This window comes from Lotus japonicus, chromosome 1 (assembly GCF_012489685.1).
Source record: "Lotus japonicus ecotype B-129 chromosome 1, LjGifu_v1.2".
In the NCBI taxonomy this organism is placed as follows: Eukaryota; Viridiplantae; Streptophyta; class Magnoliopsida; order Fabales; family Fabaceae; genus Lotus; species Lotus japonicus.
Window position 1 is genome coordinate 113,504,452 of NC_080041.1, and position 27,758 is coordinate 113,532,209.

A 27,758-nucleotide genomic window follows, 5' to 3' on the forward strand; every position below is an offset into this window, starting at 1 on the left:
GCACACTGTGTTATGCTTCTACATTGCCCTCCACAAGAAACAAATTCACTCCTCGAGCAACTGCTACTGTTTTTATTGGATATCCAACGGGATACAAAGGCTACAAATTATATGATCCACAAAGTAAGAAGGTGTTTATCTCTAGAGATGTTCAGTTTCATGAGGACATTTTTCCTTTCAAGCATCAACCTGAACCAGATAATTGGTTGAATGATCTTGTGTATCCTCTTCCTCAACCAGAACCAACCCAATCGCAGGCATCAACACATCAACAACCAGACCAGACACAAGGAAATGATCTTTCTAATTCACCACAAGCTCCTGCAGGACCAGCCAATAATGCAAATCAGGCTCTACAGTTGCGCAGATCAACAAGAGAACACAGGGCTCCATCTTTCTTGCAAGATTTTCATTGCTACAACATGCAACATGGGTCTTCCACTGCCTACCCTTTATCACACTTTCTAGATTACAGTGCACTTGCTCCTGCGTACAAGCATTATGTGTGTCAAATAACAACTGAAAAGGAGCCGACTACTTATGCTAAAGCTGCCATTCATGACCATTGGAGAAAGGCCATCTCAGCAGAACTTCACGCAATAGAGGAGAATAAAACCTGGAGTGTGGTTCCCTTACCCTCTGGCAGAAAAAGTGTAGGCTGCAAGTGGATTTTTAAGATCAAGTACAATGCTGATGGTTCTATAGAACGATACAAGGCACGACTTGTAGCACAAGGGTTTACTCAACCACCAGGTCTCGATTTCACTGAAACATTCTCTCCTGTGGCTAAAATTACAACAGTTAGAACCCTTTTAACACTAGCAGCAATTAAGGGTTGGCATTTAGCACAAATGGATGTGAACAATGCTTTTCTGAATGGTGAATTGGATGAAGAAATCTACATGGATATTCCTAAATGGTATCAGAGCCTATCCTAGATCCATTTGTTGTGTGGAGACCTCCCATATTTGGGCCACCCGTTGTTGTTCCCACGTTCCAGTCTGTTCAATCCTGGACGTGAGGGGGTGTGTTAGAAGTCCCACATTGGCTAGAGATAAGGCCAATCAAGTGTTTATAAGGGTTGTGCAAACCTCAACTCTTGAGCTAGCTTTTGTGGTTGAGTATAGGCCCCCTAATTTCTGCACATTAGCATATGCATGAGGTTTTGCTTCCCTCATGTCATAGATTCAAATCCTGCTTCCAGCAGTTTTTTCATTTATACCTTAACCGTGAACCATCCGATTCTTATCAATAATATTACTTTTCAGAAGAAACCACTATATGAGAGTTGTTGCAGAGAGAAACTTTGTTTGGCAAGTTGGAGCAACTCATTTATTGCAGTGGTGAGGGAAACTTGAAGAAAGAGAAAATGTTAGTAAGCAACTCAATTTTCCCCACCAATGCAGATACTCTTTTTTTTTGGTACATCGAAAAGATAAATTGCAGCCACCAGTAATCGAACCCTGGACCTCCCCTACCACTTGAGCTATCCTATGGGGACACCGATGTAGATGCTCTAAGTCATAGTTTTTTTTTTAGTATATGGGGTTTTCCATATTTTGTATGGTTATTGGGTTGGACATGTAGCAAGAGTAGCCCAATGAATTCATAAAATAAGCACATTTTTTTGATTGTGATAAAATAAGCACATTTGGGCCCAAGTCACACCTTGAAAATAAATAAAATTCTTTGTTAAAGCCCTACTACTTACTTCTTACCGTGCGCATGATTTGAGTTTGGTGATCGCTCTCGGAGTCGGAGAGAGTTCGTTGCGGCGGTTGCAGTAGAACATTGCAGGATGAAGGTTCTCTTCTCCCGAAACCCTAATTGTTACTTCTCTGTTGATTTCTCGTTTTGCTTCGCAATTTCTCGTTGCTGATTTTTGTTTTGCAATTTTATCTTGTGCAGTTCAACATTGCAAATCCAACCACTGGGTGCCAGAAGAAGCTCGAGATTGACGATGATCTGAAACTGTAATCTCTTCACTCTTTTTTGTCGTCATTTTCATTGTGATGAATGTGTATTGTGTCTTTGCTTAGAATTTACTTTTCTCGATTTTAGGATTTGAACCAATGGCTTGCATATAATTGTTTATGTTTATTCTGCATTTCTAGTATCAATAACAAGTAGCTTGTTTATGTGTATTCTTTGAAATTTATTTAATTTTTTTTTATTTGAACAAGTAGCACTACTGATGTGCAAGGTGTAATGAACACTGATGTTAAGGTGGCAACAGTAGTTGAGATCGAGAAATAGTTTTGAGGGGGAAGAACAGTGGTTAATATTGTAGTAAGTAGTAACATCAGCACAGTTTCAAAGTAAAGTACTGCTGGCTCACTTTTTCTTAGTGAAACGGGAAAGATTACTGAATCATGTCACTGAAAGACTAAGAGGCAAAGATGTGCTGTCATTGTAGAGGATGTAAGGTGGGAATTTGGTCATATTATGGGTCGTACATGAGTTGTAGTTGGATTTGGTGGATAACCTTAGGATATCTGGGATCCGGGGGAAGAGGATCAAGTTAGCCATTGTGAATAGTGATTTACATTTCATGTCTAAATTAAATTTTATAATGTGCACTCCTAAAAGAGAATTTGAGAAAGTTGATTTTGTAGGCTGTATGGTATGATAGAAATAGAAGAGAAATAATGATATTGACACTCTTTTCTCGATTGGTTGAATAGAAAGTGAGAAGAGAGAATATTCCTTTTATGTAAAATGACATTGTTACCATAAATATTAAAATATATAAAATTTGTAAGTAAGTATGAATGTATGATAATGATAGAGGGATAAAATGGGAAAGTGTGTGTAAATTTATACTCTCACTCATTTCTCCCAATCTATCTCTCACAAGCATACTGGACAAGAGTGATTAATTATCTCCTCCCTAACTTTCTCTTCTCTATCTTGTCAAATCACCCTCTACCAAATATAATGTAAAAGAAATGAAGGTTAATAAGTTATTTTTCTTATGTACCTCAGAAAGTTGAGAACTGTAGGGGAGCACACCTGTCAGTTTGTCACAATAAAGCTCTGCCACTAGATGTCAACGTAACTGGCTCAATTTGATTGAAATTTGTTGTTTTTCCCTAGAGAGGTCTATTGTGTTTTGGGACAACATGACTTTTCTGATTATAATAATTTTGAATTTAAATTGCAGACGAGCATTTTGGGACAAGAGGATCTCACAGGAGGTCATTGGAGATGCACTTGGTGAGGTATGCTTTTTAGCTTGAGCCCATCTGTTCCAATTTTTTTTTTGAAAAACAACTTGTTGAATTTATATTCACCATTATAAGTCTGCTGCCAACAGGAATTTAAAGGCTATGTCTTCAAAATCACTGGAGGTTGTGACAAACAAGGTTTCCCAATGAAGCAGGGAGTGCTGACCCCAGGTCGTGTTCGTCTCTTGCTTCACAGGGGTAGGTCTTTTCTGTAGCCTCCTTTTTTAGTTTGATGGAATCTCTTGCATTTTCTTTTTGGTCACTGTGAATGTCATTGGTCCAACTTACTTGATTTGCATTTGGCTGTGGCGCTGTGCCCTTATTTCGTGTTTTAAATCAGTTCTAATATCATCCCATACATTTTTTTTTTGTGAATTATTTCTTTTGTAATAATAATAATATAAAGCTATTAACAGCTTCCGATTTACTGCTATCGCAGTGTTGAAACTTACGTTGTGGAGTTGTTTTTGCTTTGTTTCTTTTGCTGCTGTGTTTGCACCCAAATCATGGCAATTGGCACTAGTTGTGGTCGCTAGCTGAAACTTGGGGTTGGGGAGGTCAAACCTTTCTCCCCTCCCAATATTCTGTGTTGGAAACTAACACTATGTTTGGTAGAGGGTGATTGGAAGGGAGAGTTAGGGGAAAGATAGCGGATCACCCTTGTGTTTTATGCATGAGAGAGTTAGTGGAGAGAGATGGGGGAGAGTTGATTTCTTATTTCACTTCCCTAATCCCTCTACATTATCCTACCACTTTATGAATATTTATATTTTTCAGATAAAATTGACAAAAATCAATCTCTTTCCACTCTCTATTCAACCAAACGAGAGGAGAGAGATTCCACATTATTCTTTCTCTTCTCTTTCTCTTCTATCACTATCATACCAAACAACCTACAGAATTTACTGTATTTCTCACATCCTTCTCTCTACTCATCTTCTCTATTTCTCTCCTCAACCAAACAAAGCATAACGTTTTTTGTTATTTTTTGCAATTTCAACCCCCTTTTTACATCATATCAGCCATTAGGGTTCCAAGCCTTGTTCCAAGCTTTACCCACACCACCCACTGTGTTCTCTCTGTTTTGATGCGATTCATCAGTGCCCCTGCATTCTGTGTTGTTTCTGACCAATTTCTGGGATTTCTTGCTGAGTTCGCACACCTATTTTGTGTTGGTTATTCTGATGTTCTTTACTCTCTGTTCTTTTGAGTAGAAGAAAAATCCGCACCTTTCCTGTATCTCTGTTCTGTTGCTCACCCCTCTTGTGTTCTCCTAATTTTGTTTTACCTATCACCCTCTTTTGTACCTCTATGTTCCGTAGTGATTGTTATTCTTTTTTACCCTTGTTCTGTGCAGCCATAGTATCATAAACTCAGGCTTAAGCTTATTCATTCCCTTACTTTTGTTATAGACTTGTGTGTTCAGCTTTAGAGTATGACTTCTTAAGTATGAATATGTCTTTTAATTTTTTTATTTTATAGTTTTGAGCATTTTTATATTCTGTATGTAATTTTTTATTTTCTAACATGTATTACAGTCTTCAGTATCATGTCCATCCTGTTGCCTGCTATCATGTTAGATCAGTTCGGGGTTGGCTGTTCTACGCCATTGTCCAGGATTGACTACTGACACTACAGCCACTTAACATTGTTAATTTGGTTTTCATTGGTGACTTTTACAGGGACACCTTGTTTTCGTGGATATGGAAGGCGTAATGGAGAGCGCAGGAGGAAATCTGTTCGTGGGTGTATTGTCAGTCCAGATCTCTCTGTTTTGAACTTGGTCATTGTGAAGAAGGGTGAGAATGATTTACCAGGTCTGACCGACACTGAGAAGCCTAGGATGAGAGGTCCAAAGAGAGCATCCAAAATCCGTAAGCTGTTCAACCTGTCCAAAGAGGATGATGTGAGGAAGTATGTCAATACATACCGTCGGACATTTACAACAAAAGCTGGTAAACCTTCTGGTGCTTGTAAATTTTCTGTTCAATTGTCATTGGGTGCTTGATTAAAAATATGGTCCAAGATGTTGAAAAGTATTACAGTAATCAGAGAAAAAATCTAAATTTTAACTTTATCTAACATGTAATTTATACTTGTTATAAAGTTAATATTTATTAGTGCTAATCTTTGATGGTGACACAGTTCTCACATAGCTGTTTTATCTGTTAATGTTAGTCCAAAATCAGTACTGTCGGTATTTTTGGTTCATGACTTCATGCATGTATTGTTTTGCAATATTCCTAGTATTTTTCTTTTTAGTTATATCGCAAAATTACTTGGAAAAATAAAGATGGAGAATATATAAAATGAGGAATTCTATTATTTTGCCACACATGATACATAACTTGGTCCACCATTTGTAATAGTGACAACTACATAATTCTCAATTAAAAATACTTAATAGACATAAAGCTAAAGAGGTAAATGCTTACTTAGTGGTTACATGATAAAGAATGATAACCCTTAAACAAACATAATGCTCCTTAATGCATACTAACTCATGACAATTCAAATTTGTAGGTTCTTGCATTCTTACTAAAAGCATTTTTTTATTGATTTTATTGATAATTTGGTTTTCATTAGAGCCTATATATTTGTTTAGTTCACATAGCTAACACCACATTTGGGAAGGGCTTGTGTTGTTGTTGCTTGATTTTACTGCCTGGAAAATGCATATGGGGTTCAGTTTGGTAGATCCTCCGAATAGGCGTAAAAAAATTCATGGATGAGTTTTTATTGATATTGAAAATTATATACAATGTACCCAATCCCCTTCCTGTTGATTGCCCTTAATTGTTAGGAGATATCTAGCTTATGCGTGCTTGTTCAGAAACCATACCACACATTCTACTCATTCAAATGTAGACCCTGTGTTTTGCATATTTATGATGTAATTGGGATGAGAAACAGAACCCTTGGAATCAAATGAATTATTTTAGGCATACTTTGGTTATGGTGCCTTAGGTACATCACATGAAGTTGGAATAGTATTGGCGTACTTTGCAATGAATTATAGTTTGAACGTAATTGGTATTTGGTTGCAGGTAAAAAGGTGAGCAAAGCTCCGAAGATACAACGACTGGTCACTCCTCTTACACTCCAGAGAAAGCGCGCAAGGATTGCTGACAAGAAGAAGAGAATCGCCAAGGCAAAATCAGAGGCAGCCGAGTACCAGAAGCTCCTCGCCTCCAGGTTGAAGGAGCAGAGAGAGCGTCGCAGCGAGAGCTTGGCAAAGAGGAGGTCCAAGCTGTCCAGTGTTTCTAAGCCAGCTGTTGCTATATAGATATATGGTAAAGTTTAAACATCATTGTAGTTTTTTGTATTTTTTGTTTTTCAAGGTGTCTGTTATGACAGACAGTTGAGATTTTGTTATATCTTAAATACATCGATTTTCTTAATATAGTGTTGCTTATTGAATTATTTTTTAACTAGTTGCAATATGTATTAGTAATTTCTTGGGTTACCCCGTAGGCCTCTTACCTGCATTTTTTCCATCTCGAGATTAATACTCCTGTTTGCATAATTCACAATCTGAAAACATATTTAGAAGTAATAGTTTGTTTCATTGAATTTGTCTCACCGACTTTAATGCGGGTCATTGCGATCAATGATAATCCAAGCACGTTTAAACGGAATTGAAATCTGGGCTTTGTAATTTTTCATAGAAATCAGCTTCCATTGATGCATCTGTGAGCTTGAGTCTTGACCTTTCTGCTTTTTAATTTCCCAATCTTGCTTTCACCCGTATGGATTACTTTTTGAGTGTTTCAGTCACCATCCACATCCTTGTTCATTTGCCACCTTTAGCCATGATCACCAATGAAGCCCTCCCTCTTTTCAAACTCTACAAAGCTCTTCAGCTCCACTGTTCTCTGCGAAGATTTTCATCTTTCTAGGGTAATGCATTAAATTAGTGGAGGCCAGCTGTATTCTCTTAATATTCTTTGACCGTTTACACTCATTCTTCTTCTTTGTTTAGTGTTTTTTTTTTCGTCAAGATTGTTTTCTAGTATTTCAAATAATGTGTAGGGATATTTTAGTGATCAAGTTAAGAAGTTGTGTTTTCGATTTTGGACTTAGGTAGGTGGAAGTCTACAGAGAAGTCTCTGGTGTGGCGGGGAGGAGCATTCTTGTGTGAGGGCGGTGCAACTGGTGGTGGGGATGAAGAAGAAAGGAAGGGGTGGGGCGATGTGATGACTTGGTGCCATGTAACGTGTCAATGATGATGTGGCTCTTTATTTGCCACATAATCAGTTAAGGGACTAAAACATCTCAATTTAAAATAAGAAGAGACTAAAACAACAAAAAATAGTGTATAAGACCATAACCAAAAACTCATAAATATAAGCATCACAATTCACAAACATATTTACAAAGCCCATATTAAAATGGTTATCAAAAATAAGTTTTTGGTCGGTCAGTCCATCATTGGAGAAATTTTAGGTTTTCATTCCCATGATGATTAGGGAAATGATTGACTTTGATCATCGCCTGAGTGTGAACTTCGGTGGGACAGTTTCGGTGCAGTTGGATAGTATTCATTGGATATATTAATTTTAAAATTGAACAGTTGAGATTGATTAGAGTTAAAATGTTAATTTACAAAAATATCCATTGCTCATATTACCCATTTACCCCACCATTCTCATATGAGGTTCCATTTCATCCCTACCTCTATCACCATGCTGGTTGCTTGGCTACTGTTTCTTAGATTAGGAGTGGTCAGGTCTGCTTGGCTCGTTGTCTCTGGTTTCAGTTTTGGTGTGGGTGGCGCTGTCATGGACATTGTGGGGGCGTTGGAAAGCTTCTATGGCCTATGGGGTTGCTGCTACCTTCGTTGCGTGATTGAATTGTAATTTGTGATTTTAAGACTTTTCTACCCTATTTTGTTCCTGTTTTCTTTTCATATGTAGTGTGCGTTTTCCCATCTTTTGTTTGCTGTGTTTCTTCTCATGTAACCATATTAATTCTTAAATATATGTAGCTAGTGTTTCTTAAATATATTAATTCTTATTTTATGAAAAAAAAAATCTCAATTTTGAATGAGTTGTGTGAGTAAAAGAGATAAGGGTAGTGAAGTTTTTTCAGTTTGTGTGGGTGAAGAAACCCTAAATTTGCGCAGGTGTGAGTAAAAGAGATGGTGAAGATGGGGACACTATTGTCCAATGAAGAAATAAATTAAGGGTATTCATGTCCTAACAATTAAAATTTTCAAGTGTACCACGGTGTGTCACTAAACTCACTGTCCCACCAAATACATCGTCGTGAACTTCATTGATTTTACCCTGTGTCCGAGATGACGTCCAAGTGGCACACCCATGTGAATTAGTGAGCCTAACATGACTTTTAACTTGGGTTTTCTAAATTTTTTCACGTCACCAATTTCGCGTCTATCTTATTGACTTGGGTTACTGGTGTGGTTTTGGGTGTATTGACCGCAGGCTAGTTTGTTTGAGTTAGTAGAACACATTGGAATGAAGTGTAATGAAATATAATGAAACGAATCAAAATCAAATAATGTTATTTTCGTATTTGGATATTTTATAATAGAATACCTTTCTATTGTTTTGATAGTGGACATAACGGAGTGAGTTACATTTTTTCCCAATATTATTCTTATTTTAAAATTTTAATTTTTACATTATGACTTTGATTATATTTAGTTTTTACTTTCTGTTGCATATCATCCACAACAACTAGCTCTCTTCAGAGCATACTTTTAAGCTCTATTCGCTATTCCAATTGTGTTTGCAGAACTGCATTTTTGTTGCACTATATTGTTGCCAATTTGCCGCATCTAATTTTAGATTAAGAGCTTCTACAATCTTTTAAAATATGCACATTTTTATTTGTTTAGCCTCTTCATTAGAAACATGCATAACGATGAAGAATCAGGATCAAAAGTTTTATACATCTCACCTTAGGGAATTTCTTTGTAATAAGATCAAACTCATAATATTTTTCGAAGGCGGCTAAAATGTGTAAAGTCTGAATTTCACATGAGGGCAAGTAGGTAACAAATAACTTTAAAATAGAACCAACAATATTGTGCATATGCAGTAGAGAAACATAGTCCATGGATGAGTGAGCGGTTACGATCAACGAGAACAAATCAACGTATGTTATTAACTTATCATTATTTTTTCATGGAAAAATAAACGAAAAACCAAACAACTATAGACACAGAACATCCTATTTTCCGATGTATCAAAAAAAAAATAGACACAGAACATCCCTTGCTAAGAAGGGTAGAACCCTCATCAGCCAAGATAGTGATACCACACTTTAGAGTTGTTACAATTTCAACAAGACAATCAACAAGGACAATAGTTTATCTAGGAACATGACGAAGACAAACTTCCCAATTGCGGGCCAAGATCTCGTGTATCTCAAGAAAGTCTCTGGCATAAATGTGGAACCTAAATGTATCCTGAGCTAAGGAATCAACAATCTCCAAGCAGTTCATTTCACACACCGCCATCTCTGCTGAACCTAAACTCCCTTTGTAAAACAACAACATATTAGACTTTCCCATTGTCGAACCAGTACTTCAAGGAGCCTATTCTGTAATGAAAACGTCGTCATTTCCCTCACCCTTCTAGTCATCTCAATAGAGCATTGCCATGCACGACTGTGCTTGGAAGTTGGAATCCCCTCAACCCCACCATGGCTGATCCAGGCCACCATGCTACGCCATGAAAATCTCAATCATGACCACTAAGGAGGCTTGCCCTCCTCCTCCCAGCCAGAATCGCAGTGCCGCTATTGTCGGGAAACCACCGTGGGATGGAGCTGTCGCACCTAGAGCTGCCTCTGAGACCCTCAACCTCGATCTTGATTACGACCTCTCTCTCTCTCATAAACTAAAGCTTCTCTCTCATGGTAGCATTTTTTTTATGATTGGTCACTGGGCATTCCTCATCCCCAACCCATATGTCATCTAGCTCTTACAATTTGGAATTCAATTATTTTTTTTAATAGTTAATACTAAATTTTAATATAAAAAATAAACTTTGGAGAAAAAACAGGTCAAAACTAATTTGGTGATAAAACCGGTTTTGAACGGGGTTCTAACCAGCTCACCAGATATTTGAACCAGTTAAGAAATAAAACAGTTTGTATATAAAACTGAACTACAAAATTGGTTTTTCAAAACTGCACCATGCTTATCCTAGACATGTCGATATACATTCAAAAATAGAAAATAATGTCATTGTAGGTTGTTATATACCTATAATTAGTTTGCTTTTTCTTCCCATGTGTATGCAAACAAAAATTTGTTACCAATCAAATGTAACAAAAAAACAATTTGTTTCTCTATATAATTGGGTCTTTTCTACCTATCAAATTCAACAATTTTTATCTGGATGAAGAGAATGGTTGTCTCATCATCTTCAAGAATGTTTAGACATGTTTTGGCAACCTTCTTCATTATTTCGTTCTTGTATATCTCAACAGAGGGTCGAGGTTTGTCAATTGCATTTTTTTTATGTTTCATATATTATAGTTCATTATTTTCCTTAACTCGACCTATACTTTTGTTTCAATGCACCATTCTTGTCGTGATATCTGATTACTGCGAAAAAATAATTGAATTAGCTATTAAATGTCTTAGGTAACTTAATATAGTTGTATGATTCAAATAATGTAGGGACTTCTCCACACGTGATTAGAAGAAGATCATTCCCAGCTGATTTTTTGTTTGGTGCTGGAACCTCTGCTCTGCAGGTGAAAATACATTGTAGTCATAGAGAACATTTCAACATGAACTGCTTATAGTACTTAACGTGTTATTACTAAATATAGGTTGAAGGATCACAGTATGAAGGAGGGAGAGGACCAAGTGTATGGGATGACATAGTTCAACACTTTAAGGGTTGGAAAATATTTATACTTGTCTTGTTTGCTTTAGATTTTTTGTTGCATATTTAAATTTCTAATTGTAAACCTTCAAATCACTTTTGGGCATAATATGCATCCAAGTTTGGAAATTTTGTAAAGGTAAACCCAAACTTCCGCTATAAATGGAAAATGTCACTACTTGACTCGTTGTATTTTTTGGAACATATTAATTTTTTTGCGTTGGGGAGAAAACTGATTGTGGAAAAAGCTATTAGAAACATATTTATGAGGAAAAAATTTATTCCAAATTATAAAAAATGTGAAACCAAATATAATCAAATTACTTTCCTATTTGAAACATGACTGAAATTTTAAAATATTATTTTTCTATACATATATGCTATATGTTACGAAAAAAAATCACAAATTCTTATTATGTATAACTTCACAATGTAGCATTTTGTTTGACATAACACAAGATACTTGTTAATCGTTTGAGTGATCAAATTATTTTGAATGTGGTCGGTTCCAATCCCTTTTTCATTATCTAACATATTTGTACAATACACGATAGAGATAAATGCATGCTAAGTTAGTTGTATTGTTAAGGAGGATTTACACTTAGTATATCATAAGGTTCTACTAGTAATAGTATTTGTATAATTATTTTCATCATTATATATGTCTCAAAAATCATGATTTAAAAGGGGTTTTTCTTATAAATTTTGCAAATATATTATGCTTAGAAGATGCTCTACTTTTTTTTATTTAATTTAATGTGTTTATCCATCTATTTATCTAACGGATACATTTGCTTTCTTACTCAACTTGCAGGAGAGATTAGAGATGCTGACAAGTATCCTACAATGATAGAACATTATAAGCGATATAAGGCTAGTTAGCTATCCATATTTTAGACAAAGATACTTTTAAGAATAATTGGTTAAATAACTATTTGCTTGGATTAATAAATTTATAATGTTAAGGAATTTTAAATCTTACAAATTAAATTGATGAAATTTAAATTATCATTTTTTAAATATTTGTTTCGATAAGTATTGGAGAAATTGGATGAAGAAATAGGCTGAGTGGTAAGGTAATTTGATGGGTACAAATTTTAGAATTTTTTCTAAAAGAGTGTAAATTCAAATCCCATAAGGTGTAAGTGCTTTCTATTCGTTTAATTACTTTTAAAATATAAATATTTTCTAAGACATTAATTTCAATTTTTTTTTATAATAAAACTATTTATTCTGGGATGTATTGCTATTTTCAATATTTGAGAAAACTTTATATACTAACAAATTTTCCTTTTTAAAAAGTCTACTTTTCTCAGTGCTTAAATTCACAAAAGAGGGGAAATAACTTACTATATGTCAACATTTTTCATAGAAATACCACACATCAAATTTTATTACTACCATAATAGTTTTGTTAGAGAATAAAGAAAATATCACCTAAATATCGTCACTTATATATTTTTCCAATTCATTTTTTCATAATATTGTAGGAGGATGTTGCACTTTTAAAGAAACTTGGAGTAAACTCTTACAGATTTTCCATCGCATGGAGTAGAATTCTGCCGGGTATTTTTTCCATTGTCAACTAAATAAATCTAGGTCCAGTTGTTGTTTATTTTTTTCTTTACTAATTTCAACATTGAATAGATGGAACCTTGAATGGAGGTATCAACCAAGAAGGAATCAACTTCTACAACAATTTGATCAATGAATTGCTCGCAAATGGTATGAAGCACTCACTATTTATTTCATAAAATAGATTCATTGCTTTATTTTTGAGTTATCTATTTTAACTCAACTATAATTAATTTCATTTTAGTTGGATCAGTTATATTTTAACATATGTGGGTTGGAAGTTACACTGAAATTTGTAACTATTTCAGATTTTGTAACAATATTAACATTTCATTTACAATTAAGTTATTTAACTTCATAAAAAAAAAGTTACACAACCCCTTATTTCAAATAATCTTTTAAGATTTTGATTTTTCTAATGTATTTCAATGTAGGTATTACACCTTTCGTGACAATTTTGCACTTTGATTATCCTCTTCACCTTTACAAACAAGGGGGATTCTTGAATATCTCTATTTTGTAAGCAATCATATTATAATATTATCTCATATTTATGTCTTTTATTTTTCTCAAATACTTTTGAATTTAAAATAAGACAAACCAAAACCTTTGAGTATTACATCGTTCTTAATTTGTTTATTTAAAAATAATAATTTCAGGAATCATTACAAGGATTATAGTGATCTTCTATTCAAAACCTATGGAGATCGAGTTAAGCATTGGGCTACATTCAATGAGCAAGAAATAACTGCTATGTTTAATTTCATGCACGGAATGCAGAATCCTTCCGCTGAAAAGTGCCAAGTTACCAAAGAATGCAAAGAAGCATATTTGTTTATTCACAACTCCATACTTTGCCATGCTACAGCGGCAAACATATACAATCAGAAATACAAAGTATGGTATATATATTATATAAGTTTAATTATATTATATTTTTTTCAAAATTATGATGCTTTATTTTCAACAATTAATTATGACGCAAAGCTATCTCAATAATATCATTTAATTGTGTCAAAAAAATGATACTATTTGTGTAAAATTAAATAAAATCCTGTTACTATATGAATCCAAATTAAACTCATGTCACTAGTGGAATTCAATTTAAAATAAGAACCAAGAAAGAATTTAGAATTTCTCACTGAATATTTTCTAAAATGATGAAGGCAACACAAGGGGGAGAAATTGGAATTGTTCTTTGTATGGAAGACTACATTCCCTACAGTTTTAAACCAGAAGATGTAGCTGCTAGTGAAAGACTTTCAGATTTCTTCTCTGGATGGTAAGTTCAATTAACTAAACCACTTTCATTATTTATTACTTCTAAGCTATCACGATTTATTCTCCTTATCTAATGTTCACCTTATGTACGTAATGTAATTTGTGTTTTGCTACTTTTTAACAAATAGGATTTTGGAGCCGTTGTTCTATGGGGATTATCCTACAACCATGAGAGAGCTTGTGGGGGATAGGCTACCTATTTTCACTGAAGAGGAGAAAATTTTAGTCAAAGGAAGCATAGATTTCATTGGGTTAAATTACTATAGATCTTTTTATGCTAGAAATGAACCAAACAAAACACGCATTACGAATCTAGACAATTATGACTCTTTAGCAGTGAAAGAAGGCAAGTTTTTGCTCCAACTGCATTTTAATTTTTTTTTTTTACGTTATAAGAGAAGCACAAATATCACTCAATAATTGTTTCTCATTCCTTATGAATTGCAGTTATAAACGCCCAAGGAAAAACTATAGGTTTCAAGGTGAGATTATTAATAGAAGAATGCATTCAAAATTATTATTTAATTATATTATATTTTTCTTTTAATGCTTCTTATAATGTTCTTTAAATATAGGATCCAGCAACTTCAAGCTTCATATATCCAGAAGGATTATATAACGTCTTAATACACTTGAAGCAAAAGTACCAAAATCCTAAGATCTATATCACTGAAAATGGTTGGTTCATTCATTCTTCTTTTCTTATCACATTTTAGCATTGTAACAAGACACGTGTTTCCACGCTTGAGAAGAAATTATAGAAAAATCTACTCATAGTATCTTTCGAGAATGGAGAAATAAATATATGATAATTAAAAGTGAATTCAAATATATGGTGAAATACACATTCTTTCCCTAAAATTGATTAACTATGCAATATAATGTTGCCTGTTGGTGGTACCCTCTTGTAGGTATTTCTTCGGGAAAAATTGTCAATTCATTGGAAGACAGTCACCGGATAAATTATATTGCTGCACATCTAAACTACACAAAATTTGCAATTGAGTAAGTCATCATCTTAACTATTTCTTGTACATATATAATATAAATTTAGTGATTTATACTATATATGATTTATTTATATAGTTACTCATTGAATCAAAGTATACTATATTTTTTCTTGTTACTATAATAACCTTTTTTTATATGCTGACACATTTTCAGTTCTGGAGTTAATGTTGGTGGATATTTTGCCTGGGCAGCATTTGATACCTTTGAATTTTACGGTGGCTTTTCCGACAGATTTGGGCTTATTTCTATTGATTTTAATGATAATCTCAAACGTATACCAAAATGGTCTGCTAGATGGTACAAATGGTTTCTCACAGGAAACAAGAATTTCTAGATGCAGAGCTAGACCTCGAAAGATAAATGGTTTGAGATAACCATGCCAATGTAAAAAATTATTGAAAAATTAAATACATTGTATTATATTAAATTCAATAAAATATTAGGGCATTGTAGCTCCCATTGAATAAAAAGTAAGCAATTAATACAAAATTCTCATTAGTATTTTCTAGTTGTTTTTGTTTTGTGAACAGAGAGTGTTTGTAGTTGATGAGTGGGCATGGGCTGAAAAGAAAAAGCCCAAAGCAGTAGAGCGTTTAAGAGATAGGTGAGGCTATAAATTTGGGAGTATTGCAGATGAAAACAAGGAAACCCTAGCTGTTGCCTCGTCTCGTTTCAGATGAGAAACGAAGTTAGGGAAATCAATTTTTGTATCGTTTCTGCATTTGCGTTGTTTGTTGTTGTTGTTGTTGAGTTGAAATTGTGAAGTAGGGAGAAGGTGCTATGATGATTAGATATATAATCTCGTTAATCTGATGGATAAATCTATCTTTACCCATGAGGATTACTTTTCTCAACCATTCATTGAACTTTCTGAGCACCTTCTTCCTCTCTGTACAATTTTTTTTACACTATTTGTCAATTTTTTTGTCTCTGTTTTCTCGATCGAAACGATGCCAAATTTTAATTTTATAATCAATTTCATTCTTTTGATTTCATTATTCAAAACTGGGTCATGCTATTCAATGAATATTTAGTATTATACTAAAAGGAATTCGGCACTGAGTTGAGTCTGCTACTGAAAAACCATGAAAATTGAATTTAAAAACTGTTTAGATTTATTCCTATCCCATTTGCACACTTTGTCTCGCTGTTCAGATTGAGGCCCTCTTTGTTTCCAATACCTAAGCTTTGAGATTTTTACTTCACTGTATCTTTGCATTTTGTTTCGATAGTTTGCATTGTTGAGTACTCTTTTATTTTTCAGTATAAACAGGGAAGATACCATACATCTTGGGTTAAAGCAGAATTTGAAATAAATTTCTTCTCCTCAATTAAACATCTAAGCAACATATATTTCTGTTGACCATAGTATTATCCAAATCTCTATTGCATAATGTCATTTTCTCAAAATATGATGAACATAAGAACAAATGGGACTAGTATTGTCATCTATCTAGTGTCTACTATGCCATTGCTCATTTGGGAACATTGAATTGAGCTGTTATCCGTAACAATATTTAATTCCGTTCGTCCCTTGCCTTTTCTTGATAACCTGATAAAATTTTAAGTCTAAAAGACCAATTAAGAAGAAGTGAAGTGTGAAGTGCTATTCAATCATGCAGGAAACATCCCAGGACATTTGCATTTCAATTTCTCTGATCCAACACACAATTAACAATTTTCGCAATATAAGCCGACAATGATATATGCCATTTCTCAACTGAGCTAGGCAACCGCAACTGAGCTAGGCAACCGCAATTAGAAAAACCTAATCATCGGTCTAGAAATTCATCTCTATCTATGCTCACCCCTACCATAGCTTATAGGTAATATATCTCTCCAATATTAATTTAGAATGCAACACCTTAAGTCCTTAACCCACCCATTACGATAACATGATCAGCATATCTACTGAGGACATATGTAGTGTGTGGTTGCTCGATAGTGGTTGTGTGATTTCTCAGCAGTAGCGATAGTGGTTGTGTGATTTCTCAGCAGTAGCGGTTGCACGGGCTCTATGAGTGGATGCTGTTGAGAAGGACCCCCCACCCCCGGGAGAAGCACCACCTTTGGTTCTGACCATGTTCACAATAACATATTAGTGGAAATTAGTTTACCAAATAATAACAAATTGACTACATTTACATTCTTTTTTTGGTTGGATGGAGGGCCAAATGCTGCATTCAAACATGGTTGTCAAAATCGGACCGGACCGACCGGTCAAACCGATTGAGCCGGGAACCGGAGTGGTCAGCGGTTTGATATGCCCAGAAAACCGGGAAGTCATAAAACCGGTCAATAACCGGAAAAACCGGTCAAACCGGCGGTTGACCGGTTTAGAGCGGTTTACATGTTATACCCATGACTGGAGCTCTCTTCCAAGACTAGCGTCCACAACTCCAAACTCCGCCACTCCGCGGTGTTGCGTCCTCCTTTGCCTAATGATCCCTCATCTGCTCGAAATGAAAAGAAGCGATGTCACAACTCACAAGCGCTTCTTTTACCATTTCGTTGAAAAATGCCGTTCTGCAGCATCGTGAATAATGCATAATATGATTAAGTGACTATTACAAACTATAATGATGAAGTTTTAGTAGGTTGCATTTATCTATCGCATTCTAGTAAATGGAATACCTCAAACTAGAATGTGGAAGTGTAGTGTAACTAAATTAAACCACCGCACCCGCACCCGCACCCTAATTTGTGGTTTTCAATTAATTAGCTTTCCCATGCTAGACTTAGGGAAATGAAAATAAAAATGAAATTTTCTTTAGTGAAGTCCAAAAAATAATGGTCTTTCTATGAGACCCCAAAAACTTGAATTTGTAATCCACACTCATGTGTGTAGTGGTAAAAAATCACCATACATAAACTGTGGGTGTCCAAAGGATTGCATCATTGTTTGGAGTTCATTTTATCTTAATCAAAGTATCATCACAGTCATTAATCATGAGTAAAACATGGGAAGAAAAGGAAAGGCGTTGATCCCGTAAAGTAAAAGAAGCGGGCCCGGAAGCGGAGACAATAGTCAGAAAGTGACTTACATCTCCCATGTGACACCCTGAATTTGCAGTTTTCTTACTTCATTTTCATTCATCCACTTTTGGCGCTCCCACTCTCGAACCTGAGAAGAATACCCAAAACAACAATTACTTACTGTGAAACACGATGCCATCATTATCTTCTTGTTTCTTCACAACGCTTATTATATGCTGCTTCTTAGTAGATGTTGCTGTTGCGGGTGATCCTTTTATTTCCTACGATTGGACTATTTCCTACACCACAGCCTCCCCACTTGGAGTTAAACAGAAGGTTGGTTAGTTTTATTTACTTCGGTACTGTGTGTGAATCTGTAACATTCATTCCTTGTCATGAATTGCAAGTTACATAACTCAATTTGCTTTTAGTTGTGACTTAGGCTTGTGATCTGAAGTTCTATTTTTGCAATTGGATTCATTTTTATGATTTCAGCTAGAAATACTACTTGCCTATACCAGAGTTTATTTTGTTGTCAACATGGTTAGTATGCCTTCTGTTTATTATTGGCCTTAACTTTTGGTTTTCTGGGATATCCTTTACCCGTCCTACGGGGGATTTTACAAGTTTGGTTATTACTACGCCAATGAATTGAATGAGTTAGAATGCTTCCACTCCACCCACTCTATTTTTCACTAAATATTTCTATTTCAGGTAATTGGGATCAATGGGCGATTTCCAGGACCAATTCTGAATGTCACCACAAACTGGAATGTAGTTGTCAATGTCAAGAACGACCTTGATGAACCACTGCTTCTGACATGGTAGAACAATTGTGTTTTGTCAAGAATGATAATGTAACTAGTAATGATGATGGTAATGATTATGTTGGGTAGTTAAATGCAGGGATGGTGTGCAACACAGAAAAAACTCCTGGCAAGATGGAGTTTCAGGAACTAATTGTCCAATTCCGGCTGGTTGGAATTGGACATACGATTTTCAAGTTAAGGATCAGATAGGGAGTTTTTTCTATTTCCCTTCCTTAAACTTCCAGAGAGCTGCAGGAGGGTATGGAGGAATAATCATAAACAATCGAGCAGTTATTCCTGTTCCCTTTGGATTGCCAGATGGAGATATCACGATATTTCTGAGTGACTGGTACACGAGGAGTCATAAGGTCTTACAGATTGCCATGACTTTTGTTATTTTTATCTATTCTATTAAGGGGTTTTGACCATTGCATATGGTGAAACAGGATCTCAGGAAGGATGTGGAAAATGGGGTTGACCTAGGAATCCCTGATGGTGTGCTTATTAATGGACTAGGTCCTTATCGCTATGATGACACACTTGTCCCAAATGGCATTTCTTACCAAATAATAAATGTGGAACCAGGTAAGAATATAGGCCATAGTGTTTTTCCTTCACAGTTTTTTCCAGTTAAATCTGCAACCAACTTTTTTATGGCTGAACTTTTATGTGTTTTTTTGTAAATAAACCTCACCCTTCACTGACAAGTAATTAAAATACCGCACATGGATTCATACTCACTGTATGTGGTTCAGAAACCCAGGAACTACAAAGGACCAGAAGGAAGCATTCCTAACCTAGCCTAAGTTTGAAACTATTGGAACTGCTGAGATATGTATGAAATATGATATTTCTTACATATCTTTGACATACTTTGATATTAATAGCAATTCAAAATTTGAATCTACCAATTTAAAACTGGAAACTTTGGATCCAATTAGGAATATGGGTCAAACCAACAATTCAAACCCAATAATCTTCACCTTGATCCGAATCTTTGTCAACCCAGAAGGAACAATTCAGAGCGATAAGAAGAAAACCATTGAAGAGTTAGTGTTGCTGGAGAGTATTATAGTATCAGCAATGCCCCTCTCTCATACATGCTGGATTTTCTAATTGAAAGTTTCTTTTTCAAATTTTTCCTTTTGTTGTTTCTATTACACATGTCTTATCGCTAGATTTTGTGGATTTATTGTGTGCATAGATCCCAAGTATCAGCAATTGTTCTAAATTTATGGGGAATGTAAAAGTTAAGCTGATCAATATCATGAGCTAGGAATCAAATCGTAGCTGTGGTTTTATTCTAGAGTTATGGAGTAGTCTCACAGAGACAATGAGCTTTGTGCTGAACTATTAAAGTTTAGATATCTTATGATCTATGCTTTAAGTAAGTGCTGAATTACATATCAAGTACATATCTGCTTGACTTGGGAAAATTGTGTCTGTTTTGTATCTCAAGTATACACTGTTATACATAATTTCATAATTAAGGGACCAAATGGTCTTGAAAGTAACTTGTCTTTCTTAATATTATGTTATTCTAAGTATATCCTGCTATATTTCATTTGTATCATCCTCCCAATTCATTCTTGGATAATGTTTTTGCAACATTCTAGAATGTTAAGATTTATAGTCTTATTTTTTTTTGGACAAAGATTCACAATGTAGTTAGTTTATTCAGTAGATTTCCCAAAAAAATAAAATAAAATAATGATGGGATATTTAATCCCCCCCCCCCCCCCCACCATGAATTGGCTGAGACTTTAATATTTTCATGTAGATATAAATATCTATTCTGAAAGTAGTTTCAAAATAGGTGAATTAAGTACTCAAAATTATAAGCTATAGAGGAGAAATTTGTGACTGAAATTTTAAGTTGCTTACTTCTGCTGTACTCATTTACTGTCAACTGTTTATCGTTCTTTCCGAAACAGGGAAAACATATCGCCTCCGGGTTCACAATGTTGGTATCTCAACAAGCTTGAATTTTAGGATACAAAACCACAACTTGCTTCTTGTGGAGACAGAGGGATCATACACAGTTCAGCAAAACTACTCAAGCATGGATATTCATGTGGGTCAGTCTTATTCATTCTTGGTTACGATGGATCAAAATGCCAGCACTGATTACTATATTGTTGCCAGTCCTCGGTTTGTTAATTCATCATGGGCTAGAGCTACTGGAGTTGCCATTTTGCACTACTCCAATTCTCAGGGTCCTGCATCAGGTCCTCTTCCCAGTCTTTCTGATCTAGATGATCCTTCTTTCTCAATAAATCAAGCAAGATCAATAAGGTTATTGTTTAGTACTTTTTCTCCTTTTGCTATTACACGAACACTACTTGATATCACCTGATTCATTTTTTTTATAGGCCTTTGATATCACCTGATAATCTTGAAACTTTATCTCTGATAAATGAACAGTTTAATACTTATAAGTTATATGGCATTCGGGTTTAGGACATTGGGGTTTAGGGGTTTAGAGGTTAATGTTTCTTCTGGCACTGGGGTTTAGGGGGGTCAATAGCAAAGAAAGCTGCTAATTTAATATATATCTTGCCCTTTGGTGAAGCTTTATTTTTTATGTCCAAAATATCATCTGATGATGGTACATTATAGGTGGAATGTTTCTGCTGGTGCTGCGCGTCCAAACCCACAGGGTTCCTTCAAATATGGTGACATTACTGTGACAGATGTATATGTTATTCTTAATAGACCTCCAGAGCTTATAAACGGGAAGTGGCGCACTACACTTAATGGTCTATCATATTTACCACCTTCAACACCCTTGAAGCTAGCACAACAATTTAAAATTCCAGGGGTGTACAAGCTTGATTTTCCAAATAGATTGATGAACAGACCTCCAAAAGTTGATACCTCTCTGATTAATGGCACTTTCAAAGGTTTTATGGAAATTATCTTCCAAAACAATGACACCACAGTGCAGACCTATCATATGGATGGCTATGCATTCTTTGTAGTTGGGTGAGTTTTTAGCCTTGAACCTAGCATTTTTCTTATCTATGTGACTCGAAACTTAGGAATAGGAATTAGTAAATTTTTCACTTGAACTGTGTAGCATGGACTTCGGCATATGGACAGAAAATAGCAGAAGTACTTATAACAAATGGGATGGCGTGGCTCGCTGCACTACGCAGGTATTATTGCCTTCTAGTATCTCCCAGCCTCTTACTCCATGCATTTGCTTTTTAAGAATTTGGAATTATTAATAAGGATTCCCCTTAAACCCCAATGAGTATTTGTGTGTTGACTTTTTTTTCTCTCTTTAGGTATTTCCTGGGGCTTGGACAGCCATTTTAATATCTCTCGACAGTGCGGGCATTTGGAACCTTCGTGCAGAGAACCTCAACTCTTGGTATCTTGGCCAAGAAGTTTATGTGCAAGTTGTAAACCCAGAGAGAGATGATAATGAGAATTCTGTGCCTGAAAATGCAATATACTGTGGCTTACTTTCCTCCCTTCAAAAGTAAGACATCCTTACATATAGCAACTTTTGAGTGATTTCACAATTTACAAGCAATTACCATGTTTGTCATACATACTTAAGGTTTTAATAAGAAAATTTCTGAGCCAACACAAGGTATTTTTGGAAAAAACAAACTCCCAAAATTTTCCTGATGGTTTTTGTGCTTCAAATTAAATAAGGATTTCGTGGTAACTCCAGTGTTTGTTTCTATTCTGCAGGGACCAGTCTCACAAAATCCAGTTCTCTATGGGGTCACCTTTCTGCAGTAATTCTAGAATGATATTATTCATGTTATTCCTAGCTCTACTTGAAAGTTTATTTGGTAAGTGGAGTGTTGAACTTTAAGTCAGTTAAAACAAAAATGGCCATTCTTTGTAATATGAAACTTGCTATTTTAAGATTTATATAACCATTTCCATTAAAAAGGAAATTTGTGTGTGCATAACATGTGGGCATATTTCAAGCACCGATGTAATCACAACTGTAAACTATTGTTTTAAAGATTTTCCCCTCTAAATGATTTATTTATAATTTGGGGGGTTATAACCTAACCCAAGGGATATCCCTACCCCAAGTGATTTGATATAATAAACTGGTTAAATTTAAAAGAATAAATGGTGAATTGCATCATTTTCAGTAATTAGTTAGATAGTTAAATTAGATTGTGATTGAATATATGTGGTTAAGTGGCTAAATGAGTTTCAAGCACCCGTTGTGCTTGCTTTAATCCATTTGGCTTACAAACAAAAAGTGGTTAAATGAGTTGACATTTGGCTAAAAATGTAATAATAATGATTTATTCACACTTCACTCAAGTTTCTCTTACATCTCATTTTCACGATTTTTTCATTCCAATTCTCTCTGCATCTCTTGTCACATCACATATCATATAACTTATTTTTCTCTCTTCCCTTCATATCATCAAGGTGGAGGTGGATTTGAATCGTAAACAAATAATTATTCAAAATGTATGGACCCTTGCCCCCGGTACAACCCCATAACTTTACTTTCATGTGTTTGGTGAACTAGACCTCACCTTCAAAATCAAGAAACATGGTGTAATCTAGGAACAAATTCTGAGTACTGAATATTCAATATTCCTTTGCAAAAAAATGTGTTGAGAGATAGTTTGTTTTTTCTATCTATTTTTAAGGGGTTGTCTAAATAACCCTAGGTAAAAAATGGGTTAAATCACCCAAGCCTAAGTGTTCCAATGATATTATTACATGTGTCTTTAAAAAAAATCCAACTCATGTACATGTGTCATTAAAAAATCCAACTTATTTTATTATTCATTTTTCTTTTATATTTTCATCAAATTCATTTTATTAAATAATTGATTTATACTTTGAACCCATCAATTATAATAAACTACACAATGAACCTTTTTTTTCAAAACCAAAAATCAAGAACCCTAATTCCCAATTTTAAATGTTTTGTCTCAATTCACAAATTGTCAGATGCCTTGAATTTCATTCATCTTTATCATATGATGATTTCAATGAGAAAAGGTAAAAAAATCAACATCTCAAAATCTATTTTTCCTCGAAGTTTCTCTCCTCCGCAGCCATGATTCCTTTCATCTTTTAACATCTCCAAACATGAAAAAAATCAAAAAGAAGCAAAAACACTTAACTTGATATGTAACATCGCACATGTGGTTGCGAGATAATTTGATAATCAAGGGCTGCAGCTGACAAACCATTATCATTAGAAGCAAAATTAAATTGAGATGATATTTTTCGATAGCCAACAGAATTAAGGACCTAACATCCCATAGGACTTAATATTTATGATATTTTTCTGACGCTAATCAACATCTTAGAGGACTTCCATAAACAGGACCCAACCCAGTTTCCTTCATGTTTTCCTTAGATTCTTCAACACAGGTCAATTATAGAAGCTTCTAGAAACATAATGGAACAAGAATTTCACGATTTGGCTAAGAAATTAGGAAGAGTTGATTTTTTCATGTTTGGGGAGACTAAGATGAAAGGAATAGTGTGCAGAGGAGAGAAACCTCTCAAGAAAAAAATAGATTTTGAGAAGTTGATTCTTTACCTTTTCTCATTGAAATCAACATATATATGATTTCTTTGGTTACAAAAATTAACATATATATGATGAAGATGAATGAAATTCAAGACATTGAGACAAAACATTTAAAATTGGGGATTAGGGTTCTTGATTTTTGTTTTTGGGGAAAAAATGTTCATTGTGTAGTTTATCCTAATTGATGGTTCAAAGTATAAATCAATTATTTAATATAATGAATTTGATGAAAATATAAAAAAATGAATAATGAAATGAGTTGGATTTTATAATAACACATGTACATGAGTTGGATTTTTTTTAAAGACACATGTAATAATATCATTGGAACACTTTGACTTGGGTTATTTAACCCATTTTTTACATTGGGTCATTTAGACAACCCCTATTTTAAATACTAGTGTTCTTTACCCGTGCGTTGCACGGCGGTTAAATTTATTGTAAAAATAAATTAGTAGTAATGTGTTTTAACTTAGTTTAGACTCTTTTCAGTAAGTATAAAAGATATGGAACCGAACATATGTTACAAACATGTAGATGAATTGACCACAGTAAATATATTTATTTGATGAGGTTGTAGATACCTCATAGTGTCAACACTTGAATAGTAATAAAAACCACGTTTTTAAGTAATGCATTACATGGAAATTGAAATAAGATAAACATAACAATGACAGCAACATGAACCCTTATTCGAAATTGTAGTCCATGATTAATGATAAAGACTTCATAACCGAGCTTGTTGTCAATCAAGCATATTTGTGCTATAGAACCTAGAAAGGAAGAAAAAATTATTAGTGTAATAATCAATAACTAATACAAATATAAACTGTGTATAATTTGAAAGTGGTAAACTAACCTTATAGAAAAGTCATTACACCTTCAAATTAGATGATCAATAAATTGCTTGATATCTTTTTATGCTGTAAAACAATAAAGAGAATAACCATATCAGTTTTCTTATTTCTACCATTTAAATTGAAATTAATTGTAAGATAAATAAACACTTACATGTCAAATATTATCGAAGACTTCTTGATACACTACATTGCGTGTAGTGTTAGATACAACTCCTTTATCATCTATGATGATCATCTTCAGTCCTTTTCTAGATTTAACTCTAGAAAGTGCAACATATAGCTGCCCGTGACTAAAGACAGGCCTTGCCAAATACAGTCCAACATGAGATAAAGAAAATTTCAAAATTATGAATTTATGAAAATTTAGGGTATGGTAAACATGGAAATTCCTTAAGTGACCTTCCATTGCCTTGCAATATTTTTTCAATCTCAATCATACATAAGTTATGTAATTCTTCATCCTCTATACGGAGATCTGAAGGAAATTAAATGAAATAAGGCAAATAAATTAAATTAAATGAGAAATATTGATTTTTTTTATTTTGAGAAAGAAAATACATTTACACAACTTTAATTTTTCCTTCTAATCACACTCACCATATTTTGATAATGTCAAATTAGGATTATTTTTATAAAATAGTAGTAGTTTTAACGTGATACACATGTGAAAAAGTATTTTTATAAAAACTTTACACATTTATTTAGATAATAGAAGCTTTGATATAGTTTTTTTTTATATTTTTTTTAACGTGCAACAAATAATAGTGAGTTTGGTAGGGAAGTCTTTGTTTTTTTTATTGGGAAAACTAATTATAGGTTAATTTGAGTATAAGAAAAAAGTATCTCCATAAAAATAAGAAAATAGATATGGTATGTAATTTCTACATTTTAGCATGTGTAAAAATTATGATAGTACATTTCTTAGATTGCTGCATAATTTTCTAAATACGGTAAATACTATTTGGTTTACTTAACATATGGAAAGAAATAGTAATAGCAGCGGACAATTATACATGTCAAAAAATAAATGCATACTAATTCTTTAGGGATAAAAAAGAAAATATTACTAATTATGGCCAAAAAATGAATATTGATGAAATACCTGGAATGTTGAGTGCTTTTCTTCAGTCATATAAAATCCCATCACTTAAAAGAGTCCAAGACTTTCTCCAAACTTCTTGTGGCCTGGAAATCAAGTTTGTCATCAGCATTCTGGTAAATCATTTCCTTAGCTGAGATCCGGAACCAAGTTCACTTGCAATTGAAATTCCATCAACATACTCCCGGTCATCCTCCAGTAATCCCATCGCTTCGCATGCATTGCGGAATGTGGGATAAACAACACCCTTTATAGTTCTTATGCTTTTAAAACTGTCACAACCTTTTTGCCTATTTAATAAAACACGCACGTAGTAATTTTCTCCCATCCCAGGAGCAATAAATTGCAATCGACCAAGAGAAATGCCTCTTTTCCTAGGAAGCCATATTGTTGATTTTTTGTTGTACACAAACTTGGAAGGAAATTCTGCATATGTGAGATTTCTCCCCTCCTGGAACTTCTTGTTGGCATCCATCCATGCCAAGAATTGAGTGCCCTTTTTAGTTGAGTTTTCCTTCACAACTTCCAAATCGTCATTCTCTTTGAATAAGACACTTTGTTGGTTTGGAAGATGAAATCCTAATCTCAACACTGGAGGCCATCTATCATGAATATCATATTTGAATGTTCTCCACGCGGCTTCACATGGAGTAAGGTACCTGCATTTAATTTCAAGAGTTAAAAAATTCAAATGATATTAATTATAAACTCACTTATATGGTAGCTGCATTTTAGGTACCTGCTAATAATGTACTTGTTTTCAAAAAAATTTACCGTTTTAAACTTAAATATTCACTCCTTAGTTGACGGGTTCCTTTTATTTTTAAATTATGTTTTTTTTATCAAGTAAAACCAACCACACATATTTCTAATAATGGAAAAAAAATCAATACTGTTCGTTTTCATTCTTAAAATAGGAATTTACATTTGACAAACATTTAAGACATCACCATAAATGGAATGATTTTTTGATATTAAAGTGAAAATAAATTAATTCCTTAAAATCCACAAATTAAGGAACTAATCTGTATAAATTCTTCTTAAACATTAAATTATTATTCTTTCTTAATGACTAAATATAAGAAAGGAAAAATCAGAGTCTTAAGGAATAAAACGAAATTACCATTTTTTTCCACTACATTAGCTTACGAAATTTAATGTTTTCATCTTAAAATGGTTTTAAACACTGACTTAATTATTTTTCATGCACACTTATTGGAGGAACTTATGCATTCAATGCAAGAATAAACAAAAAATACCTCAATTAATTTCTAGAGTAAAACATATTTGTGACTCGGAAAATTACCTGCAATCATAATATTGTTTGATTTCATCTTGTTGTTCAGATTTGTCAGCACTGGTACCACCATTGGATATCTGAACATTGACTCCATCAGGTCCTTTGTTATATTTTATAGCATTCGACTTATTGCAGTACTCAACATTGATGTGTCCTTGATAGCGCATAAGCAAGACCGGGTTATAAGGAACAACAAAACCATTATCGAGAGGAACT

General features: G+C 34.1%; 3 protein-coding genes, 1 long non-coding RNA gene and 1 other non-coding gene across 5 annotated transcripts; 4 read left to right on the forward strand and 1 right to left on the reverse strand.

The window, feature by feature from the left end:
- The first annotated feature begins 1,663 nt into the window (after positions 1 to 1,663).
- Positions 1,664 to 6,650, forward strand: LOC130729431 (40S ribosomal protein S6-like). The gene is made up of 6 exons (XM_057581192.1): positions 1,664 to 1,804; positions 1,909 to 1,973; positions 3,164 to 3,221; positions 3,317 to 3,425; positions 4,910 to 5,182; positions 6,275 to 6,650. The coding sequence occupies exons 1-6, from the start codon at positions 1,799 to 1,801 to the stop codon at positions 6,511 to 6,513; spliced, it is 750 nt and encodes a 249-aa protein (XP_057437175.1). The 5' UTR covers positions 1,664 to 1,798; the 3' UTR covers positions 6,514 to 6,650.
- A 3,290-nt stretch (positions 6,651 to 9,940) lies between these two features.
- Positions 9,941 to 15,293, forward strand: LOC130719862 (beta-glucosidase 24-like). Its single transcript, XM_057570463.1, has 14 exons — positions 9,941 to 10,112; positions 10,882 to 10,958; positions 11,037 to 11,090; positions 11,912 to 11,965; positions 12,583 to 12,658; positions 12,740 to 12,817; positions 13,102 to 13,186; positions 13,327 to 13,564; positions 13,834 to 13,949; positions 14,077 to 14,294; positions 14,396 to 14,430; positions 14,524 to 14,626; positions 14,860 to 14,953; positions 15,113 to 15,293. Exons 1-14 carry the CDS (start codon positions 9,941 to 9,943, stop codon positions 15,291 to 15,293), a joined length of 1,581 nt encoding a protein of 526 aa, XP_057426446.1.
- Positions 15,294 to 15,735: 442 nt separating this feature from the next.
- LOC130734937 (small nucleolar RNA U30) lies at positions 15,736 to 15,835 on the forward strand. Its single transcript, XR_009018270.1, has one exon. It is a non-coding gene; the product is annotated as a small nucleolar RNA U30 (small nucleolar RNA).
- Positions 15,836 to 17,879: 2,044 nt separating this feature from the next.
- LOC130729432 (monocopper oxidase-like protein SKU5) lies at positions 17,880 to 22,676 on the forward strand. The gene is made up of 9 exons (XM_057581194.1): positions 17,880 to 18,271; positions 18,650 to 18,759; positions 18,842 to 19,112; positions 19,191 to 19,329; positions 20,679 to 21,039; positions 21,364 to 21,729; positions 21,824 to 21,902; positions 22,035 to 22,231; positions 22,450 to 22,676. Exons 1-9 carry the CDS (start codon positions 18,128 to 18,130, stop codon positions 22,574 to 22,576), a joined length of 1,794 nt encoding a protein of 597 aa, XP_057437177.1. The 5' UTR covers positions 17,880 to 18,127; the 3' UTR covers positions 22,577 to 22,676.
- A 2,278-nt stretch (positions 22,677 to 24,954) lies between these two features.
- LOC130732467 (uncharacterized) lies at positions 24,955 to 25,372 on the reverse strand. Its single transcript, XR_009017043.1, has 3 exons — positions 25,295 to 25,372; positions 25,143 to 25,206; positions 24,955 to 25,056 (listed from the first exon to the last, which is right to left on the reverse strand). It is a non-coding gene; the product is annotated as an uncharacterized LOC130732467 (long non-coding RNA).
- Between the last annotated feature and the right edge of the window lie 2,386 nt (positions 25,373 to 27,758).